This window comes from Gobius niger (genome assembly GCF_951799975.1).
Source record: "Gobius niger genome assembly, chromosome: 19".
NCBI lineage: Eukaryota > Metazoa > Chordata > Actinopteri > Gobiiformes > Gobiidae > Gobius > Gobius niger.
The window spans coordinates 21,483,769-21,507,191 of NC_136870.1; the positions used below are offsets into that span (position 1 = coordinate 21,483,769).

General features: G+C 40.3%; 1 protein-coding gene across 1 annotated transcript in view; it reads left to right on the plus strand.

Moving 5' to 3' along the window:
- The window catches only part of prkcea (protein kinase C, epsilon a), a 60,804-nt gene extending 38,639 nt beyond the window's left edge, over positions 1–22,165 (plus strand). The window contains exons 3-15 of the mRNA XM_079577148.1: positions 8,051–8,216; positions 10,923–10,957; positions 12,062–12,150; positions 12,239–12,368; positions 14,634–14,776; positions 15,975–16,077; positions 16,598–16,806; positions 18,124–18,297; positions 18,383–18,537; positions 18,723–18,861; positions 19,989–20,177; positions 20,273–20,419; positions 21,850–22,165. Of these exons, the coding sequence (XP_079433274.1) occupies positions 8,051–8,216; positions 10,923–10,957; positions 12,062–12,150; positions 12,239–12,368; positions 14,634–14,776; positions 15,975–16,077; positions 16,598–16,806; positions 18,124–18,297; positions 18,383–18,537; positions 18,723–18,861; positions 19,989–20,177; positions 20,273–20,419; positions 21,850–21,999 (1,829 nt within the window). The 3' untranslated portion in view covers positions 22,000–22,165. The remainder of the gene's footprint in view (positions 1–8,050; positions 8,217–10,922; positions 10,958–12,061; positions 12,151–12,238; positions 12,369–14,633; positions 14,777–15,974; positions 16,078–16,597; positions 16,807–18,123; positions 18,298–18,382; positions 18,538–18,722; positions 18,862–19,988; positions 20,178–20,272; positions 20,420–21,849) is intronic.
- The last annotated feature ends 1,258 nt before the right edge of the window (positions 22,166–23,423 follow it).

Sequence of the window (23,423 nt, forward strand, 5' to 3'; positions counted from 1 at the left end):
AGAGACAAGACTTTTTTTGTTTTGGAAAACCTGCTGATATTTGTCTTTCAATCAAGTTCCCTTTGAAGTAGCCACTAAACTTGAATTTTGAAGAGGTGGAGAGGCTGAGGAGTCTGATGGTTCTGCTGCTGTAGTGGAAATGAGGCAGAAATGTGAGAGTAGCAGCAGCAGTAATAGTAGTTTTAGTTGAAGTCAGGCGGTTCCGCTGTCCCACAATTTTTTATTCTGCACCGACACACACCTCTACTTTGTGGTCACAAGTCGTTTGTGTTCATTGATGGGCCGTCCCAGCATCACAGAGCGCGAGTTTCCATATTGACAACCCCCCTCCCTCTCGCTCTGCTGCTGCTGTGAGCCCGTGGGACAGATGGGTGATGTATTATGTAAAACAAAGTGATCTCAGTAATGGCCTGTGTAGCAGCTTCCCCTGTGCTCCCAACAAATCTCACGTTGAGTTTTACCACGCTCGTTATGCACATAGTTTTAGAAAGAAATGTCAAATAAAACATTCAAAAAGGTGAACCTAATCATTGTTTGCTGCCGATTGGCTTCTCATACTCACTACAGGAATCTAAAACTGACAATCACAGCTTTCTCACTGAATAATCACACCCAATTTTTAAGCTATTATACATTGATTGTTTTAATTTTTACTATTTTATCCATCTCGCTGTTAAGGAGACATTAAATTTGGTGGCAGTTATTATTTCGTTGATGTTTTTTAGCCTGGCTAAAGAATGTAAATATTGACAGCTTGCGATGTCTGGAACTGTCATTCTCGTCTATTGAAACGATTAGTATAACTTTGATCGTTTTGCTACTAATACGTTTTCATGCTTTTCTAATTATTATGTCACAGGATTAGGGATGCACTGATGCAACACTGACAGGGCTGTCACGGTATGAAAATTAAACCTCAGGGTTATTGTGACCAAAATGATCACGGTTTTTGGTATTGTCACGGTATTGTTTTAAAAGTATGTTCAGAAAGCATTGATATTCCTACACAAACTGGTGTTGTTGATCGTTTTGAGGTTATTACTAATTATAGCATCAGTTATAATATTTTCGGATAGCTAAACAAATCCTCAATATCTATATATTTCTGTCCTCAGTTTGTATCCTTCTAGTGTGCTTTCGCTTTGCAGATTTGGGGAAATGTCATCAGACAGTAATCATTATTAAATTCATAATAGTGCAGCGAGAGTGAATCTATAGCTATCTGCCCTCTGGGGGCCCATAATGCATTGTGCCATTTCAATATGGAGGTATCCACGACACAGCTTATATGCTAGCGGTGGCGCTGCGGCTGCACTAAGGGGCGACTCGTTGCATTCTCCCTCAACCCAAAGACCTCGCATCATGCATTTCAGCTAAAACGCTAATGCTTTTTTCCTGCACGTTGCACAAACAGGATAACTGTCTTCTATCAACTGTCCCTCGGCTTTCTTAAAGGGGCTACATGCAATTGGCCATTTTATGCTTGCTACTGCCACCTCAGGTCTTATGTGTAACTGCAGCTTCTATAGTAAGCTTGTGCATGACGGCAATTCGGACCCGAATCAACACCTTTTTGAGTGACAGAGCAGGATTTTAGAGGCAGTTGTGGTGAACAGGTCTGGGCTCATTCTACACATTAGGACATTGCTGGAACATGTAGGGGGGTAAAAAAAATTACATAATTTTAGCATTTTTAAACTCTGTATCGTCCCTTTAAGAGACCCAAAATATGCCCAGACTTCAGACTTGGTCCTCTATGAAGGCAGATAGATGTCCTGAGTGCTGTCGTGTCTTCCTTCGGACATGTTTCCAGCTTCAAGTTTTGTTTTGGTTTAAACTACAAAGTGATAATCCACCGAGATATCTATATTTTTATTTTTATCAGGGTTTACCACGACACCGGTTTCATGGCAGCCCTAGAAACTGGTTTTGGATATTGGAGCCGACACTGGAAAAAATAACATATTTGATTCCAAATATTTGACACACAACCAATACCTGTTTTGCCTCTCACACAACCTTCACCAACTAAATCTAAATGAATGTGGGTTACACCTCATTTTGAATCTCAGAACATGGAGAATCAATTAGAGTTAGTTTAGAGTTAGTCTTCACCTCCGCAAACGTATTTTTGATCATCGTGCAAAATGCTACGATTAGCAACTGCATGCTAATTCTAGTGGCAACTAATCAAGGCCGGGATTATGAAATATGATTGGTTCACCTAAAGTAGCTTAACAAAATAAAAGCCAAGAGTTTGTATTTTGGTTTATGAAATGCTGTTAAAGAAAAACACTAATGATATTATAACATAATGCGCGAGTTGTAATGATCACATCACTTTATGTGAGTTGTTTATACAAATTTAACAGCCTGTTCTACACCCAAGGATTTTTAGAGTAGAAAAGTCCAGTGATCCTTGTTGAATGGTTCTCAATTACAGTTTATTATTATTGATAAGTCACATCTGGTCTGCAAAAAAGCGGCACGGTAGCGCAGCGGTTAGCGCCTCCGCTTCACAGCTAGAAGGTCCCGGGTTCGACTCCCACCAAGGACGGGGCCTTTCTGTGTGGAGTTTGCATGTTCTCCCCGTGTCTGCGTAGGTTTCCTCCGGGTACTCCGGTTTCCCCTACCACTAAAAACATGTGCAATAGGTGAATCCTCCAGCCAGGTGATTCTGACCATCAGCCTGGCTCCACATCATGGAGATGGGTCCCCGGGCGCGGCACTGCCGTCGACCACTGCTCCTTACGGGTTGCCCCAGCGGCATCGAAGGATGGGTTAAATGCAGAGAACAAATTTCCCTACGGGGACAATAAAGTTAACAAACAAACAAACAAACAAACAAACAAAAAAAGGATAAGACTTTATTGATCTCACACTGGAGAAAAGAGGATCATTCACTTTTTCACACACAGTAGCCACTTTTAACTAAATTCCTTAGTATCGGTTTCGGAAACTGGACGCTGAATGAGTGCAATGGGAGAAGTATTACTCATAGATCTTTTAGTGCAAGCTTGAAAATAGTACATACTGCAGCTATTTTGGGGCATGTTAGATAAGATAAGAGAGGACAGTATTGATCACTCAATGGAGAAATGCACAACAGCTCTGAAGGGGGTGCAAAGAGCCAGGAAAATGTGCACTCAAAGAGGGAGACTAGAGGGAGATAGAACTTAGACTCTTTACCTCTTCTCATGTCACGTATCTGCCCATTTCCAATCATAAACATCACAAAAAATGATTTTGTTGTACTACAATCCTACTGCAAGTTTTGCACATTTCCCTCCATGTCGCACATAACCCTTCGTTTGAACATCACAGCGTCCCTCGACACACAGTCCCTCCTCCTCGCCTGCGCCTTTAATTCAGTTACCTCGTCTGTGACTGTAACTAGATTTCCCCTCGCTCTGGTGAGAAAGGACGAGAGAGACACGAAAGGAGGAGAGATACTGAGGAGTAGGAGAGATTCAGGAAACAGGCGGATGGATACGCACTGCAATATTAGGCGACACAATATCCGTGATGTCAAAATAACTAGGTCTTCTTTTGAGACACAGCCGAAAACAACAAGGCTGGATGTTCCTGATTCACTTACATTAAAGCCTTGTTTCCGACAAAACATTTTAGCACACACTTTTCTCTTTATTTTATTTTATTTTATTTTATTTTATTTTATTTTATTTTATTTTATTTTATTTTATTTTATTTTATTTTATTTTATTTTATTTTATTTTATTTTATTTTATTTTATTTTATTTTGTTTTGTTTTGTTTTGTTTTGTTTTGTTTTGTTTTGTTTTGTTTTGTTTTGTTTTGTTTTGTTTTGTTTTGTTTTGTTTTGTTTTGTTTTGTTTTATTATCATTACTATTTATTAATTCTGCTTAAAGGGACTATACGGAGTTCAAAAATGTTAAAATTAAGTATTTTCCTCCCCCTACATGTTCCAGTCATGTCCTAATGTGTAGAGTGAGCCCAGACCTGTTCACCACAACTGCCTCTAAAATCCTGTCACTCAAAAAGGTGTAGATTCGAGTCCGAAGTGCCGTCATGCACGAGTTTAATATAGAGGGTGCAGTTACACATATGACCTGAGGTGGCAGTAGTGAGTATAAAATGTCAAACTTGGATCTAGCCCCTTTAAAGGCACTATACCTGATTCTTTTGATTGCAAACAATGAAAGAGGAAGCCACTAAATTAAAATGTTAGTTGTGGTCCAAACTCATTTGTAATTTTCCTAATATATTTGTAGCATCCAAATTCTTCACAGGGACAAGTTTATCGGCACATTTCACAACTTGCAGGGTCACTTTTTAGGGTCGCTTTCACAAAAATGCTGGATAAATAGCCTGAAAGTTCATAAAATGTATTAAAATGATTTATCATTTGATGCGAGCTATTTTCCCCACAAGTGTTTGAGTTTACAATACAGTAAAGGAGGACAAAATAAATTTCATTCCATTTTTAGAAGTAAAATCAGGTACAGCTCCTTTGAGCTACAATGGTGCAGTGGTGACACCAAGGCCATCAAACTACACCAGCCCACCCACATATACATACAGGCAAGCATGTACGGGCACACACAGGCACACCCACAGTGCACACACAAAAGGAAGACAAAGTATGAGCCCTATACTGTGGGTTGCATTAAAAACAAGGTTTGAGTGGCACCTCACTAGTGATTGACAATGTTATGCCCTAAAGTAGGTGGTGTGTTTAAAAAGACAGGAGTTAGCACATTCAAGACAAATTTTGCGATTATTGGATGAGATAGATCAGGGAAGGTGTATAAGGGAATTATGACAAAATAAAGGCCTTAAATATCATTGATTGATAGAGAGTCAAGATGGCTGACTGGACCTCGTGTCTGCGATAAAGGTTGATGATGATGATTATAAAGCACACTTCCAACTACAGGTTTTGCTGATATTCTCTGTTTTATTTTACACACATTTTTTTTGCACGTTGTGTCCATTTAACCTTTATTTATCCAAATGTTCACAATCGAATGTACAAATTGGTCACTAATGTTTATGAAAAATGCATTTGTGGCATAAAAATATTGAATTTGGGCATTAAAATCAATGAAATTGGACTTGCTGCTTCCTGTGTTGACCCTGTAGATTGAAAAACAAGAGAAAGCCAGAGAGAGAGAGGAGGGGGTTTGACTGGATAGACAGAGAAAGGCAAGAAAGAGAGAGCGAGAGAGGCCGGGACTAATGCATTGAGGAAGTTTTCTTGTGCGTGGGCGGCCTGTGGAGGTGGTTCTCTGGTGCTAAGATGGAAAGCGCTCGTCTTTGAGGCAGAGATGATGGGCTACTGGGGCTGCGCGGCCCGTGATGGAGGAGTGTTGAATGTGTCGTCCTGCGTTTAGTGCCCACACACTGCAGGTATAAATAGCGCCGACGTATGGTGCCGCCACCGCCGCCGCTGCTGCTGCTGCTCCTGCTGCTGCTGGGCGTATGGTACAGAGCCTTCAAGAAGCACAGCACGGCTCACACTGTAATCCAGGTTCCAGGGGGGCGAAAGTGAGCTTTTATAATCTCGGTCAGGAAAGCATTTCAGATGTTTCTATCGGAAATGTTTTCAGTAAATGTCATGTTGAGCATCACATGAGTATGAATGAGAGAAACAAATGTACAGTTATTTATTATTTATCTGTTTTGTCATGTGATTGGATGTTCTTTATACATGCCTTTCAGCCATGTGGCTTTTGTTGTTATGGCGGCCATTTTGAATGCCGAAGGTGAATTATGCCGTACTACAACATGTGACATTGCTCAAGAAGATAACAGTTAAAACATGCCCTCAGAGAGCGCACGTTTATGTGAAGAAACCAGTGAGTCAGTGTTTAAGATGCTCAAGATGTTAGCATGCTACCAGTTAGCATTTAGCTTCAACAGCTCAACTCTGACCTCTCCAAGAGAAAGCCCTGAACCACAAACATCTAGCCTTGGATGCAACATGTGACCGAGGTCAGAGCTGAGCTGTTACTGCAGTATTTCCTCAGTGTTCATAGATGTGAGCCACACATGTGTTTATCGTGTTGAAGCCATTGACAGTTGATTGATGACACTTGCTAACCTGTAGCATGCTAACGTCTTGAGCAGCTTAAATACTGACTCAGATTGAGACTCTGTTGACATGACAAACTGTAAAAATCACATTCCTCTTTGATGTACTAATTTAGTCTGTGGAGTGAAGCAGATCTTTAGTAAATCCTGCTGTTGATAGACAGAGCAGCTACGTTTGTGCCACATTATTGGTTAAAAACACATAAACATGCGTCTCTGGAGCCGTGTTTTAACTGTTATCATCTTGAGCAATGATTAGTTCATAAAAATGCCTCTATCAATCAATTGTGTTTTATTTTCATCCTGAGATATTGTTACATGTTGTAGTACTGCATTTATTTCAATGTAAATGACTCATGAAAAAAAATGTAAATGATGAATTAAGTGTAGTATGCTATTATAAAGGTTACAAGTAGCATGTTTTTTTTATCGCAAGGTATCGTAGGTTATTTTTGTGCAATATATCGATTATCGCAGTATCGGTGTATCGTGAGATAATCGTTATCGCAAGTCATGTATCATATCGAATCGTGAGGTATACAGGTTCCCACCCCTAGTATGCAGACACTGGAGGCAAGGTGGGTGAAGTGTCTTGCCCATGGACACGACGAGCTGGGATTCAAACCCATGTGTTTTCATTTTGATTATTACGGCTCAACTTGTAAAACCCCCAAATTAAAAATCTCATAAAATTTGAATATTTTGAAAATGGGCTGTCAGCCATAATCATCAAAATTACAACAAACAAAGGCTTGACATATGTCACTTTGCATGTACTGAGTCTCTATCATATATTAGTTTCACATTTTAAGTTGAATTACAGAAATAAATGAACTTTTGAACGATATTCTAATTTTCCGAGTTTCACCTGTATGTGATCATTTACCAAACATACACACAAGCTTCAGATACAAAATGTTGCTGCTTTGGCCACTGCCTACTGTTGTTAAAGTGGGGACATAATGCAAAATTGACTTTGTAGAGCTGTAGAGCTTTTTTACCATGCTACATACCTGGAGTTGTGTTTTGACCCCCTGACACATCCTTGAGCAAGTTTTGGATCTTCTCCAGTGGCTATTCTTAGCAGCGCGGCGACAGCTCCAAAAAAGCTCCTCCTGGGGCCCTGTGTATCAAGGAAATGCTTTCCTCACCTCTTGATGTCTTGCTCAGCTTAATCCTTCAATCACAAAGCAACAACACTCGCCAAAGCTTCACTACAGCCACACGATCTGCCCTGACACATTTTTTCCCTCTTTATTGAAACAGCTGCGCAGCAAAGGAGAGCAAGAGGAGGGGGTGGGAGGGGCTTACAGGGAGATCCCATAACAAAGAGGAAGTGAAACTACTGGATATTTTGTTTCAGCTGCTTTAGATCAATATGGCATTATCTAATCAAAAAAGTGTAAGTTTAACCCCTTAACTCCCACCTGAACCAAGCACATTTTCTCCAGTTTGGCTTTACCCCAATCCAAAAGCTTCTGGAAAAAAGGTGTGAAAATAGCGACAGAACTGAGACGAAAACAATGATGAAAATGTGACAAAAAAGTGAGAAAACTTTGACAAAAAAGTGACGAAAATGTGACAAAAAGTGACCAAAAAATGACAAGAATTTGATAAAAATTTGACCAAAAAAATGAAATAAAAATGACAAAAATGTGACAAAAAATGGACAGAAATTTGACAAAAAATTACAAAAAAATGACAAAAAAGTTGAAAAATGATGGGAAAAAAATCGTGAGGAAAAAGATCCATTTGGATGAGTTTTGTAGATCTTAGCTTTCAAATGAGGCGTTACACTGGCCTACAGGATTTGGGTAAAGCTGAACTGGAGAAAATGCTCTCAGTTCAGGCGGGAGTCAAGAGGTTAATACTACTATGAATCTGAAATGGCCATGTTTTGTTTTACTAATGTCACAGTTCGCAGAGTTGATACATTTCGGACGTATTTTCTAATGACTCTTTGTTTTCTCCGCAGCGTCAGGGACCAACGACAATGAGGAGCGCGTGTTTCGAGAGCGGATCGGGCCGCGCAGACGGCAGGGCGCGGTGCGGAGGAGGGTGCACCAGGTCAACGGGCACAAGTTCATGGCCACGTACCTGCGCCAGCCCACCTACTGCTCCCACTGCCGCGACTTCATCTGGTGAGGACAGAACCCGTCTGAAATATGGGAAAGTTGTGTCTGTTTGAGTGTGAATGGTGAGTGAGTGATTCCCTGGTATAAAGCTCTTCGAGTGCCCCTTGGAGGTGGGGAAGTGCTGTACCAGAGGTGGGCAAATGGCGGCCCGTGGGGGTGGATCCGGCCTCCCAAACTATTGACTCTCTTCCCACTCTCTTTCCACGCTGAATTGTGTATCAGTGTATCAGAAGCACCATGACTATCCCCGCCAGAGTAGGCACAAGTGGCTCAATATTTTTCAATGTATTTATTTCAATTGAAACTGACATTAGAATATATACAACAAAATAGCTAAGCCAATGGAGTTTCAAAGCAGAGAGAAGATAATCTTATATCTGCCCCTTTGTTAACACTACGATCCCTTTATGTGAGTAGCGTAGTATTTACTCTCACAGACAATTAATAAGTAAAAAAAATTGGATCTTGCTACGACACCTGCAGTTGCACTTATGGCAAGAGTTACTTAGTACTGCTTTAAAGTTATCTAACTCAATTCATGTTACTCATGTGGCCCCTCACTCCTACTTTTTTAGCCTCTTATCAGTTAACAGAAATGTTTTAGGAAAAGTGATGGCAGAGGTGGGGCCAAAATATTAACTCACTTCAATTTTTGTAGCGTCTTGCTGTTTTGGTGATGATTTACTGAAGCGCTGTAAAACTGCAACATACACAAACACAATGGGTGCATATTACAATCTCATCTGGTCAAATATACATTGAAAATATAAAATAAGTAGCTCAGAGATAACTAAACCAATAAAAAAAAGATCTCATTAGCGAGCGATTAGCACGATGCTAACATACATGGAAAAAGCCATAGGGATGCTAACGGAATTAGCGCCTAATATATTCTTAGAAATCACGAATTGGAAACTTACTAAAATGACTAAATTTGGTGTCTAATGGAAGCTAACATCAATATAATCTCAATACTTACAGATAGATATTTTTGTAGAGCCAAATTAAAAGGTACAGGCGGGAACACTGTGGAGTTTTAATTTTAGAGAGACTACTGTCAATGCTTGGAACATCACTGACCTACGGAAGCATCAAAAGGACAAAGTATACAAAACTCAAAACACAAATACCGTAAATTCTCTAATACTGGCCTGTGTTCCATTAGCGGCCGGGTCTCTAACAGAGGCTGGGTTCGCGGCTGGCGGAGGCAAATTAAAGCTATTATTAGAAACTATAGCGGTAGAAATATTCCCCATGTTAGGAATTTGTCTCATGCTCGTGCAAATGATAACTCACGTGCAGGAAGTAAAAAAACGGGAACCCGGGCCGATAGGGACGCTGCGGAGGAGCTGATCCGAGCGTAACTTTGACACAGATTTAGCCACTTTTCAAACCTCCTGTGACTATGTTTGGAAACAGGGCAAACAACAAATGTTGTGTGACCCTCCAGGGTTTTAATAAAGTCACCATCGCGTCTTCAAAGCACGTCCAGCTGCTCCATGCGCAGGTCAGTCCCACGCCTCAAAATAACTCCTCCGATCAGCGCGAGCGTCTCGTCTTCTCTCGGGTCAGTCTCATGATCGATCACGAACGCAAACGCTCCGTCTAAACTCGCCTTTACACAAGATAACAACAAATAATCCGGTTTGCGGTAAAAACAAAACAGACCTGCAGTGACATTGATGTCAAAGCTCCGCTAATAGCAACGAAACACTTCCTGTTGTCCCGACAAAATAAAAGGTGTCAATGTTCCAGCCGCTGGGAGAGGGTTTGAAATGTTAATTAATAAATGAACCTAATATTTTAGGTGCAAATAGACACAAATCTCGTTTTTGTTCATTTTCCTGGTAGTCCGTTTTGCTCAAATAGAAATAAAGGCCTGTCTCTAATTGTGGCCTGGTTCCAATAAAGGCCCGGTCCTAGATGCCCTTGAGTAAATAAAGGCCCGGGCCTATATTAGAGCATTTACGGTAACAGTTCCCACAAGGGTGCAGTACAACTTTATTTATATAGCACATTTAAAACAGCTACATCTGCCCAAAGTTCTGTACAACAAACATTTTAAAGTGTCTACAGTCGACTATAGTCATCTGTATTCAGTTGTGGTAAACTACTCCTGCAGCCACAGCAGCCGTGGGGTAGACTGACAGAACCAGGGCTGCTAATCTTATATATATAATAGTCTTTTACAAACTATTTATTGTTTTATGCAGGTTTTAGTTTATTTATTTATTTTTATTTTTTTTGTGGTAGAGCTTATAAGTATTGTATCTGTTTTTAGGATCTCATGTGCAGCACTTTGGAAACATTTTTGTTGGTTAAATGTGCTATACAAATAAAGTGGATTGGATTGGATTGGATTAATCTGCACTCTCAGCCACTCTCTTATACTGTACATTCATATAAAGGCAGAGTGGGTTAAGTGTCTTTCCCAACAGTCAGCACTTGTCAAAGCCAGGATGCAAACCACTGACCTTCAGTGGACGATCGCTCGAGCCACTTTTGCCCCATGGTATTGATAAGCGCGATGTCATCACCGCCGCACTATTGACCTGAACTGTTGAACAGCTCGACAAGTGCAAGGAAAGAAGAAAATGTGGATTCATTTTGCTAGGTCATTAAAAGATGTATTATTTTGCAGGATTATATCACTGTCTCATTTCTCGTCACATGTGTGTTGTTAATGCTCTGTTCTTTTGTGCTCTTCCTCAGGGGCGTCTTGGGGAAGCAGGGCTACCAGTGTCAGGGTGAGTGCTTCCCTCTTCACCTTTGTTCAAAATGACACCAAACATTATCATTTATTCAGCCCAGACACTGCACACGAGTGATGGCCCAGGTTCAGTTTCAGAGCCAGAAGCGACTGAAGTAGAGTGTGTGGTTTTTACACTTTTCCATCTGAGGAACTGTCCCAGATGAGGGTTTTTTTATGAAGCAGGGGCATGATCATTATGAAGATGAATATTGCCTGGATCAGGGTAAAAGCATAGATTATATCAGGACTAAACCAGGGCAGAACTAAACAAGGACAAGGAAGCTTTTCTTGTATATTTGTAGCATCCAAATTCTTTATAGGGACTAGTTTATAGGCACATTTCACAACTTGCAGGGTCACTTTCACAAAAATGCTCGAACAATAGCCTTAAGTTCATAAAATTGATACAAATGTTTTATAATTTGATGCACGCTGTTTTCCCCACAAACGCATAAGTTTACAATATACTAAAGGAGGACAAAATACATTTCATTCCATTTCTAGAAGTAAAATCAGGTATAGCTCCTTAACGATACTTGGTTTTTGATACTGACCTCTGAATTATTTGTCGTATTGAACCATAAAACAGATTAATTATGTTAATTTGTTTATTTTTCTTCCATTTAATTTCTTTTGTATTTGTATTTTTTGCATTTTTTTTTTAGGTGAAACAACCAAGAAACTTCCTTTAACTAAAACAAAATCCATATTCTTTCTCAACATTTTTTCCCAATTTTTCTGTGTTTTTTCCGCTAATTAAATTTTTTTCACCGCCTTTTTTTTAATCATTTTTCCCAAATGTTTCAAAAAAAAATTTCCCCAATTTTTCTCAAATTTACCTCACTTGTTCCACTTGTTTTTCCCAATTTTGTCCACTTATTAAAATATTTTTAGCTTTTTTTTTCTTTTAAATTTTTGATGACCAACAGCATTTCTTTTTGGTATCTGCATTCAATACTTTCAATACTTTTATTTTTTTCACACCAGACTGGTATCGTTTAGCAGTTCCCAGCCCTAGTCAGCTGTTTAAGAGTGTGCACTTCCCAAATCATGCCTTTGTGTATTTTAATATACATTCTGCTCATTGTTTTTGCTCCAGTGTGCACATGTGTGGTCCACAAGCGCTGCCACGAGCTCATCATCACCAAATGTGCTGGGATGAAGAAGCAGGAGGACACGCCAGAGGAGGTAGCACCCCCCCCCCCCCCTCTCTCTCTGCCCATTTGCCTGTGACATAATGCAGAGTCAGTGTTTGACGGTGTGTCGCCCCCTGCAGGTGGGATCCCAGCGGTTCAGCGTAAACATGCCTCACAAGTTCAGCATTCACAACTACAAGGTGCCCACGTTCTGCGACCACTGCGGCTCTCTGCTGTGGGGGCTCATGAGGCAGGGCCTGCAGTGCAAAGGTCAGTCTGTTTTCACCCCAGTGTATCGGAACTCAGTGTGTCGAAGTTAAGTCCTCAGAGACTTTTTCACTCATTACAACAAATGTATTTTAATCACGCATTGAAGAAGTGAAATATAATAAAAGCATTTAAAAAAGGGCAACACTTTAGATTACAGCCTGCTAGTTCCATGTGTAATTACAGGGAAGAAGGAAGTAATTACACATGTTAGTACAGGCAATTTACACAGTGCAAGGTTTGATAAAGGTGTACACCAGGGGTAGGCAAGTTTGCATCATGAAGGGCCCATTTTCATCATAGCCAAAACACCAAGGGCCGAACCTCACTATTGTAGCCAAAAGTTAAGAACCATTTTCTGCAAATGCCATTGTTTTACATCAGTGGTTCTAAAGTGGTCCGGCTCCGAGACCCGCCATTACCTTAATGACAAAGTATGACCCAAATAAAACTGTAATTTGTCATATATCATATAAAATGTTGCATTTATCCCACGTTTTCATTGAACAAGCCATAGATTTGCTTTGAAGACTGAAATTATGATCAAAACAACCCAATAATACAAATTTCAACAGACTCCAGTGTGTTTCCGTGTAGTTTCAGATTGAAAATATTGAAAGAAAGTTCCCTAGGCTCGCGACCCACTTTTGAGTCCCCGACCCACCAGTTGAGAATCACTGTTTTACATTATATATGACCAAGTGGGATGTTTTCCAAAGACATTTAAAAAATACACCATAAAAAGACACTATTTATCGCAGTTTTAGTGTACTTTAACAGGTATTTGCATAATCATATTTCTCACAATCATATTGGGGGCCAGAGGCTCTGTGCTGGAGGGCCGGATTTGGCCCCCGGGCCTGACGTTGCCTACCCCTGGTGTACACCATGCAATAAATAAATAATAATAAATCATTAGTGATAGATATGTAAATGTGCTGTATTTCCGACATTTCCGGCGAAAGTGGCTGTGGGCCAGAATACATTTTGTATTTTCTCATTCTTTACAAAGTCCTGCTTTTGAACAGATACACAAGCAGGCGTGGAGCTGATACAAACATAAGGAGCTCCATCTACAGCAAATAGTGCCAAAATTATCTCTGACTGAATGAACTAAAAAGAGCAACATTAAGCTCAAAGACAGATATGTTCTGCACCAGATTATAGCTAAATGGCTAGTTTCCATCTGCAGTCCCTGGTTACATAGAAAAAATACAGTAACATTTTATATACAATAGCATGCAATGAATAAGCAATCAGAACAAGCCCTCTCGCTGACACATACACAGCATCACGCCTGTATAATGCAGCCACACCTCTCATTTACTGTGTCACATTCACATTTATAAGCACAAACACACATTTAACAAAACATTTCAAACAGTAAAATGTTCTTGTACATGAATATATACACATAAGTTGTCCTGTGGTTCAAACATACAGTAGTGTTCACCTCAGTGTGAGCAGCTCTGAGTGCTCCAAAGCCACTTTTTAAGTTCTACTGTGAACTGAAAAGAGTCTGTTTGACTTTTCAGGTCTGTTGTGAGCTCGTTCCATTCCTTTATTGCTTTATATGAGAAGGCTGATTGTGCAAAAGCAGTTTTACGTTTGGGAATGCTACACTGAAATGTTTAAGTGGTGTTGGTGCAGTCTTATTTACGATTCTATGGGCCAATCGTATTAAAGCAAATCTTTGAATATTGTTGAAATTTAGCAGTCTACTAGGGCTGCACGATATTGAAGTGACTTGCGATATGCGATACGGCTGTGCAATATCGCGATAACGATATTATTGCGATATTTCACCAAACACAGTATGTTCCTTTTTTTTTTTTTTTCAGCAAATTGTGTCAAAAGAAGACTTAAAAAACACCCAATCAGGACCAAAACAAGGGTAGAATTTAACAAAGCTAGTAAATGTTAAACTAAAACTGAACATTTACACATGACTTCAATGCAGGAGTTTGAGTTTGCAAAAAAAAAATGGGTCGATCTCAGTCAAATGAAGGCTATGGTGATGTTGCGATATATTGTGGCTTCTCGCGATATGGATATTGCATCAGGTAATATCGCGATACGATATTTTTCGCGATATATTGTGCAGCCTTACAGTCTACATAAAACCAGTCCATAGAAATATTCCAATTGAATAATAGACTTAATGAATTAGGCCTTGCTGTACCATCTTAAATGACATAATTTTATTTTGTATGTAAGTTCATTTTTCTTCATCATGTTGAGCTCAAGCCTGCCGTTGTTGTCGTGCAGTGTGTAAGATGAATGTGCACCGTCGCTGCGAGAAGAACGTGGCTCCCAACTGCGGAGTGGACGCCCGCGGCATCGCCAAAGTGCTGGCCGACCTCGGCGTGACCCCGGACAAAATCTCCAACACGGCCCAGCGCAGGAGGAAGGTACAGCCAGATAATCTTACTGGTTGGAAGTAGAAGTGAATTATTTGACCGTCTTAGGCAAGAGGGAGATTACTTATCGGTCAAGTCTTATGTCGTAACTCAGAAACGCTGGTGGGAGGTCTCACAGCGAGCGGGATAAAGATTAAAAAATAAAACCGTTATATGAACAAAGACAGAGCTGCGACAGATGTGAAGCCGTGTCTCATATTTGGGAATACTCTGAGTAAGTCAGTCAGTATACAACAATACCACAGAGTGACACTAACCTCAGCTAAACACATTTAAAGTTCCTGATTTACTAAACCAGAAGCTACATTTCTAGAAGATGCTGGGGTTTTCCATTAATACATTTATAAATGAGTTTTGCTTTTTAGCATTTCTAAGTAGGGCTGGGTACTTTTACATTTTTTTCAATACCAGTACTTTAACGATACTTGGTTTTAGCTACAGATACCTGAGCAATATTTTTTTCAATACCTATACCAGAACCAGAAAACAGAACATAATAATGTTTGAAGATCTGCAGATTTGCAATATCGGGTTCATGTGATAAAACATGGGGAGTAATTTTGGAAAAAAGTAAGGAAAAAAAAATGAAATCAGGAAAAAAATAGGGGGTTGAGTAATTTGGCAAAAAATTAGGACAAAACAAAAATTGTCTATATGTCTATTTATTTATTTTTTTCATTATCTTTTTATTTCACATAAGTTGCCAACAAACAACACAATCTATCTATCTTTCCTTTTTGAAAACTTTATTAAATAAGCAATCAGAAAAACAATGTTTCCATTTGCTCTGATATGTAAAAAAATAAAAATATAAATATAAATAGTAGTTGATAGTAACATTTACATGGGGAGTAAACACGTAGTTTGGCAGAAAATTCCATTTGGTGAAATGGTTTAATTGCACAATTTCACCAAATGACAAGGGCAAATGGAAACATTGCTTTTCTCATTACTTATACCAGAAGGTTTCCTAAAATATTTATTTTTCATGCTCTCCACGAAAATCCCACAATAGTGGAAATCTAAACATAGTGAACGATTAGCTACAGTTCAGTCTTTGAACCAGTGATCAGTTTTAGGATTGAACACATTGAAATAAAACCAGAATCACATATTGATGTCCACACAGGTGCAATACCATGACCCAACAGCCCCTCACAGCCTCTTGTTGTGTTTTGTGTTTGTGCAGTTGACTCCAGGGCAGGACCCTCCCCAGTCGCCTCCAGAGCTGTCCCAAAGTGAGGACAGAGGCTTCAGCCCCCCAGCCGTGCCCACCTCGCCCTCACAGCAGGGTAAAACCAACTCTTACACTTACTCTTACTACATTTATTAACAAAGAAAACCGAGAGGAAACAGTTCAAAGCAAACGTACCTTCTAAATTGTAGCACTATTGCCGTTAAAGGCTGATTTATAGAGAGAGTGTAGCCCGCCGCCCACCGCCATGTGCTCCTCACAGTTAGTCATGTCTTCACACCTTTCCATCTGAGAAAGAGTAACTTTGTGTTTTCTATGTTCACGAGCCAAACCGGACAAAACTAATGCAACGCAGCCTGCACCTCGGATACATTTTTAACTTGATGCCCTTTAAAGAGAATGTCACTGGTATTTTAGGAGCTTTTCAGTCGACTACAAGGAATGAAAAAGGGTTTTATTATTAGTTTCAGTACATTCTTCGCTAAATAAATTGAATTAATGATGAGATTTTACATGTGGACTTTCCTTTCAAATACATCGTAATCAAAGGGAAAACAGAACTCATTGTAGAATATGCAAACGTTCATTGTACCACGTGTCCCGCTGTTGTCCCTCAGAACTGTCGGAGCTGGAGCGGCTGCAGGACGTCCTGTCTCTCGACCAGGGCGGGCCTCAGAACTCTTCCTCCTCCGCCTCCTCCACCTCCTCCTCTTCCTCCTCCACCTCCTCCTCGTCGTCCGCGGGCCGCGAAAACGGGCAGTGCCAACGCCGGACACTCAAAGACTTCAACTTCATCAAGGTCCTGGGCAAAGGCAGCTTCGGCAAGGTCCGTGGACACACCTGAGCAGTGTTTACTCCTCTTTTTCCCTTATCGTACAGTTTTCCATTAAGAGTTTGCTGGAAAAGCAGCTTTAACTTAACCCTCACAGCCGAAAAGTCTCTGGTTTCCCCAAAACGTGCACAGCAATCTAAAAATCCTCTGCTTGATGCTGCTTACCAAGAACCGTACGATGGGTCCCCAGGCGCTGCTCTGCGGTCGCCCTGAGGCACCGGCTGTTTTTATGATCTTCATGTTTTTTATTGGCGGCAGCTGCTGCACTTTAGCCCAAGACAAATTTCTATTTAGGGACAAAAAGATTCTGTTTCTGGTTGAAGGATGGATAAAATGCAGAAGACAGATTTCTCAACTGGGACAATAGTGTTGCTTTGTTTATTTATTTCTTTGGGACAGTGCGTGTTGACCTCTTAACCCCCCGCCTTCACCAGGTGCGTTTTCCCCAGTGCAGCTTTAGCCAAATCTAAAAGGTTTTAGCCTATAGGCCAGTGTAACGCCTCATTCGAAAGCTAAGAATTACAAAACTCATCTAAAAATCTTTCGTTACTGTTTTGTCATATTTTCGTCAATTTTTTGTCACTTTTAGGTCACTTTTTTTTCTTCAATTTTCATTCATTTTTTGTCACTTTTTCATCTCATTTTTGTCACTTTTTCATCATCTTTTTGTCACTTTTTCATCATCTTTTTGTCACTTTTTTGTCATTTTTTCATCCATTTTTGTCACTTTTTTCCACCCGCTTTTTTTCCTTTTTCGTCATATTTTTGTCACTTTTTCGCTACATTTTTGTATTTTTTGTCACTTTTTCATCACTTTTTTTTTTTCATTTTTTTAATCACATTTTTGTCACTTTTTCACCACACTTTGTTACTTTTTCGTCATATTTTTGTCACTTTTTCATTACATTTTTGTCACTTTTTTGTCACTTTTTCATCATATTTTTGTCACTTTTTCATCACATTTTTGTCACTTTTTTTGCCATTTTTTCATACATTTTTTGTCACTTTTTCGTCCCTTTTTTATCACATTTTTTACCAGTTTTACTTTTTCGTCATATTTTTCTCACTTTTTCATCACATTTTTCTCACTTTTTCGCTAGTGAGAAATTTTTTTGTATTTTTTGTCACTTTTTCATCACTTTTTCGTCACTTTTTCATCACTTTTAAGGCGGGGGCTACAAATACAAATAAAATAAATAATTTCATTTCACACCATTATCTGCTGTTTCGCTGGAAGCTGTTTGTGTAGCCTCTGCTTCTTTGTCTGAAAGCTTCAGTTCAGGATATTCTAAGCTGGAGGTCTTTTGGCAGGTGATGCTGGCTGAGCTGAAGGGCACGGAGGAGGTGTACGCCGTCAAAGTCCTGAAGAAAGACGTGATCCTCCAGGACGACGACGTGGACTGCACCATGACCGAGAAACGCATCCTGGCGCTGGCCCGGAGACACCCCTACCTCACCCAGCTCTACTGCTGCTTCCAGACACGGGTACGCAGCAATATGACTTCAGCAATCGGTTGTGTCACTTGTTGAAGGAGTCTTGGTTCCCTGACTGCGCTCTTTCTCGCCTCAGGATCGTCTGTTCTTCGTGATGGAGTACGTGAACGGAGGAGACCTGATGTTTCAGATACAAAGGTCCAGGAAGTTCGACGAGCCGCGCTCTCGATTCTACGCCGCCGAAGTCACCTCTGCGCTCATGTTCCTACATCGCAACGGCGTCATCTACAGGTGAAATATTGATTTGCTCTTCTCAAAGTAGAGCTGGTTCGATTGTTGTCCATCTTTAGACCGAACATCCAGGCAACATCTATACTTATTTCTAATAGAAAACCTCTCACTTGTAAAGCAAACTCCTGCATCTTTATTAATTATAAACCGTGCCATAGATAACTTCTCTTTTGTTATGGTGTCAGGGACTTGAAGCTGGACAACATTTTGCTGGACGCGGAGGGCCACTGCAAACTGGCGGACTTCGGGATGTGCAAAGAGGGCATCATGAACGGAGTCACCACCACCACCTTCTGTGGAACACCGGACTACATCGCCCCAGAGGTAAGACTGCTCAGCTGTGAAGCGTTTATCCTCCTGATGTTTAACAGTTCGCTAGCTGTATAAACCTTGTGCACAATTTAGGACCTCACGAAAGACTTAAATGCCTTAAAAGCAATAAATACATAGCCTGATCAGCCAGCCATGTTTGATGGTCTGTGCAGTTCTCTGATTGTCTTCTTGTCAGTAGGCCCATCCACAGAATCCCAGACTATATGCCGTTGTAAAGAAGTGGAAAAGCGAGTAGTCTGGCTGACAAGCTGTTAAATAGAGTCAAAAGAAGGTCTAAACAAGGACTAAAATAGGTTTAACCACCACCCGCCGAAGCAAATTTTTGTCTCTGTTTTGTCACATTTTTGTCTCTCTTTTGCCATTTTTTTTGTAGCTTTTTTGTCACATTTTGTTACTTTTTTGTAATTTTTTTGTTGCTTTTTTGTCTCGATTTTGTCACTTTTTTGTTCCTTTTTTGTAATTTTTTTGTTGCTTTTTTGTCTCGATTTTGTCACTTTTTTGTCACATTTTTGTTCCTTTTTTGTCTCGATTTTGTCACTTTTTTGCCACTTTATTGTTGCTTTTTTGTAATTTTTTGGTCACTTTTTTGACACATTTTTGTCACTTTTTTGTCACTTTTTCATCACTTTTTTTTGCTTTTTTGTCACTTTTTTGCTACTTTTTAGTTACTTTTTGTAGTTTTTTTGGTCACATTTTTTGTCACTCGTTTTCTTCTTGTTTTTTGACGCTGTTTTGACACTTTTTGTCCAAGAAGCTTTTCGATTTGAGTAATGCTAAACTGGCAGGTAGGCATAAAGAGGTCAAACTGATGAAAATAGTCTAATAATAACCAAGCACTTAATCCAGATATGGCCTAAACTAGATCTTATATACTACTATACTACGATCTAAACCAGCTCTAAAGTACTAGTTTAGCAAGTCTACACCAATTTCTGCTTTGTGTCCATGAGTGTTGAATAAAGAACTTTTAAATGAAGGGATTCGACTTATTGACAATTCAGCTAAAGTAGGTAAAAATGAGGAAAATCCTGTTTGTAAAAGTTGCAATGAATTCTACCTGCTTTGATCTGGTTTGAGAGTGTTCTTCTTCTTAACCCGCCGTGTTCTTTGCTTGTCAGATCTTGCAGGAGCTGGAGTACGGCGCCTCGGTGGACTGGTGGGCTCTGGGGGTGCTCATGTACGAGATGATGGCGGGACAGCCCCCCTTCGAGGCGGACAACGAGGACGACCTCTTCGAGTCCATCCTCCACGACGATGTGCTCTACCCCGTGTGGCTCAGCAAAGAGGCCGTGTCCATCCTGCGAGCGGTACGGGACCGTGTGATGTCATGATGTTCAACAGGGCCCGTGGAGTTGTGGTTCACCTTGACGGAATTTTCTAAACATCTATCCCGTCTTTCCAGTTCATGACCAAAAACCCGGCGAAGCGTCTGGGCTGCGTGGTGACCCAGGGCTGCGAGGAGGCCATCAAAACGCACCCGTTCTTCCGAGAGATCGACTGGGTGCTGCTGGAGCAGAGGAAGGTCAAACCGCCCTTTAAGCCCCGCATTGTAAGAGCACACAAAGCAAACACGCTTTCAGTGGGAATCAATTAATGGGTTGTGGACGCCATTTGTTATTTATTTATAGTTTAGAGACGGTGGCGCGTGGGCGGAACTGACGATGCTGAGGCTGCTTCCATGTTAAACTGGACATATCATGCAAAATCAACTCTCTTGAGGTTTAAAGCAGTACTAAGTAACGTGTTTACCTTAATAAATCCTTCCCGTAGTCCCTGTGGGGGTAATACAAGTGTTTATGGGATGATTGGAAGGTCTTTCATCTCCCCCTGGTGTCTCTGGCCAGAAAACCATGTTTGCAACTTGACTGCCACCGGACCAGAGCAAGCAATACACACTAATGGAATCACGAAGAAGAAGCTAACATGCTAACGGGCAAAGCTAACTGCGGGCTAACGTCACTTTAAACAGTATTTACAGCCAAGTTTGAGTGAAAAAAAATATTTCCGTTGTATAATTGGATGTACAATATCCCTCTCTCCCTTCGCCTTTCCTCTCAGCGTAGTATTTATTCTCCAAGACAATTGATAAGTTCAAAAATCGTAACTTGCTACGACACCTGCAGTTGCGCTTATGGCCTCTAGGGGGAAGAGTTACTTAGTACTGCTTTAAACACAGATAGAGTATGCAACAGATCGATGATTATCTATTCAGCCTCATTCATAGTAATGATCCCGAATGGTCTGTGAAATTAACAAGCCTGCGAAGTCTCCTCCTCCAGGTAACCCCGCCCTTGCGGATTGGGCGGACCGGCGACAAGCCTCCGCAGAGCTCCAGAGCCTGTCTATTATAGACCAATTTTTATTTCTAATACACAAAAAACAGTGTGGTTAAAAATATGACACGTACCCCAGCGTTTTCACATGGGTCAAAAATGAAAGTTCTATCATCTCAAAGCTTCCCCAAACTTTGCTACATTAGTCACTTGTGCATAAGAGGAAGAAGAGTGCCCTCTGCTGGGATTTTATGTGAATCCTACATTTTTTACAATTAGGGATATTTTCTAATCTTATTTTTAAGCCTTTCTGAAAACATACCCAACCTATGGGGTTGTGGCCAAACCGCCTTCGCTCTGCCCAATCCCATCAGACCTTGGAAGCTAAGCAGGAAAGGGCCTGGTCGATACTTGGGTGGGAGACCGTTTGGTAACACCAGGAAGCCTAGCGAATGTAGTGAGTGAGTGTGTGGTCGGAGGGGCCGATGGCACAGACTGGTTGCCTCGCTTCCGTCAGTCTACCCCAGGGCAGCTGTGGCTACAATAGTATCTTACTACCACCAAGTATGGAGTGAATGAATACTGCAATGTAAAGCGTCTTTGAGTGTCCAGAAAAGCGCTATATTAAACCGATGTATTATTATTATTATTTTTTTTATTATTATTAGTTGTGCGGGTTACGTGACTCATGTGTCTTGCGTTTCAGAAAACCAAACGAGATGTGAATAATTTCGACCAGGACTTCACGAAGGAGGACCCCATTTTGACCCCGACCGACGAGGCCATCATCCGACAGATCAACCAGGAGGAGTTCAAGGACTTCTCATACACGGCGCCGGAGGAGACGCAAACCTAAAAAAAAAACACACCCTCATACAGTATAAATATATATATAAATAGTAATATACAAATGCTATTGGTTGTCGTTACTTTCAGAAATATCCTTTACTTGCATTGTGTTGTTCTTGTTGCCTGGGTTTATTATGTATATGAATAAGACTATGAAAAAAACAGGGCTTGACATTAACCTCTTGGATCGTGCTTCAAAATCTACCATTGTCATTTTCACTTTTCGAATATATAAAATTAAATCATGATCGAGCGACTATCTCCAATAACTCGCTTTGGTTCTGGAAAAAAGAAATCCCAGTCATCATTCCCACAGACTTTTTGTAGGAATTAAAAGTACAGAGTTTCAAAGAATGATGGAGGCTAATCTGCTAATGCGGTGACTCATGACCATAAAACACACAGTTTTAATCCGAGTATTTATTTGAAACTTTATAAACTGTTATATAAAAGTACTGTATCTTGCTGTATTTACATTATAGTCACACTATGGTCAGCAGTTACCACAAAGCTGATTAGCCGTTGGCCTAATATTAGAATGTGAAACCTTATGACAGATTTACCCTTGAGATGAGCGGGACTCTATAGATGTAGCTATTCCTTCAGTCGATATAAAAGTTCACATGAGATACCAATCATGGTGGGGGAAAAAATGAGAGGAAAAAAAATTAAATTTAAGGGAAAACATTTTTAAAAATTGGGGATTGTTTACCTTAATAAACCCTTTTCATAGTCCCTCTGGGGGTCATACAAGTGTTAATGGAATGATTGGGGGGTGTTTCATCTCCCCCTGGTGTCTATGATCAGAAAACCACAATTGCACAAATGGAATCACAAAGAAGAAGCTAACAGGCTAACGGGCAAAGCTAGCTGCGGGCTAGCGCCACTTAAACAGTATTTACAGCCAAGTTTGAGTGAAAAAAAATCAATCTCCATTGTGTAATTGGATGTACAATATCCCTCTCTTCCTTTGTCTTTTCTGTCAGCGTAATATTTACTCTCACGGACAATTAATGAGTAAAAAATTGTAACTATGACACCTGCAGTGCCGCTTTTGACCTCTTGGGGCATGAGTTACTTAGTACTGCTTTAAAAGAAGTTTCTTCTTCTTTCACCTCAAACAAATGAAACAAATGCAAAAGAAATTCAATAGAAGGAAAAGGAATAGGTTAATTTATTATACAAATATTTTAGTATCGGTAATAAAAAAGTTCAGATCGTTCAGGTATCGGTATCGAAAACCAAATAACCACATTATTTATTCACTTTTGTCGGTCAGTCCTCTTCGACCAACGGCCTCCAATCACATTCGCTAATACAATGACACATGCAAGATGTGTGACGTGTTTTGCCCAAGGACACAGTGACAGTATTGTAAATCTTGCAGCCAGTCTTTGTGTTAGTGGGTGACTTTTCCCTGTATTTATATTT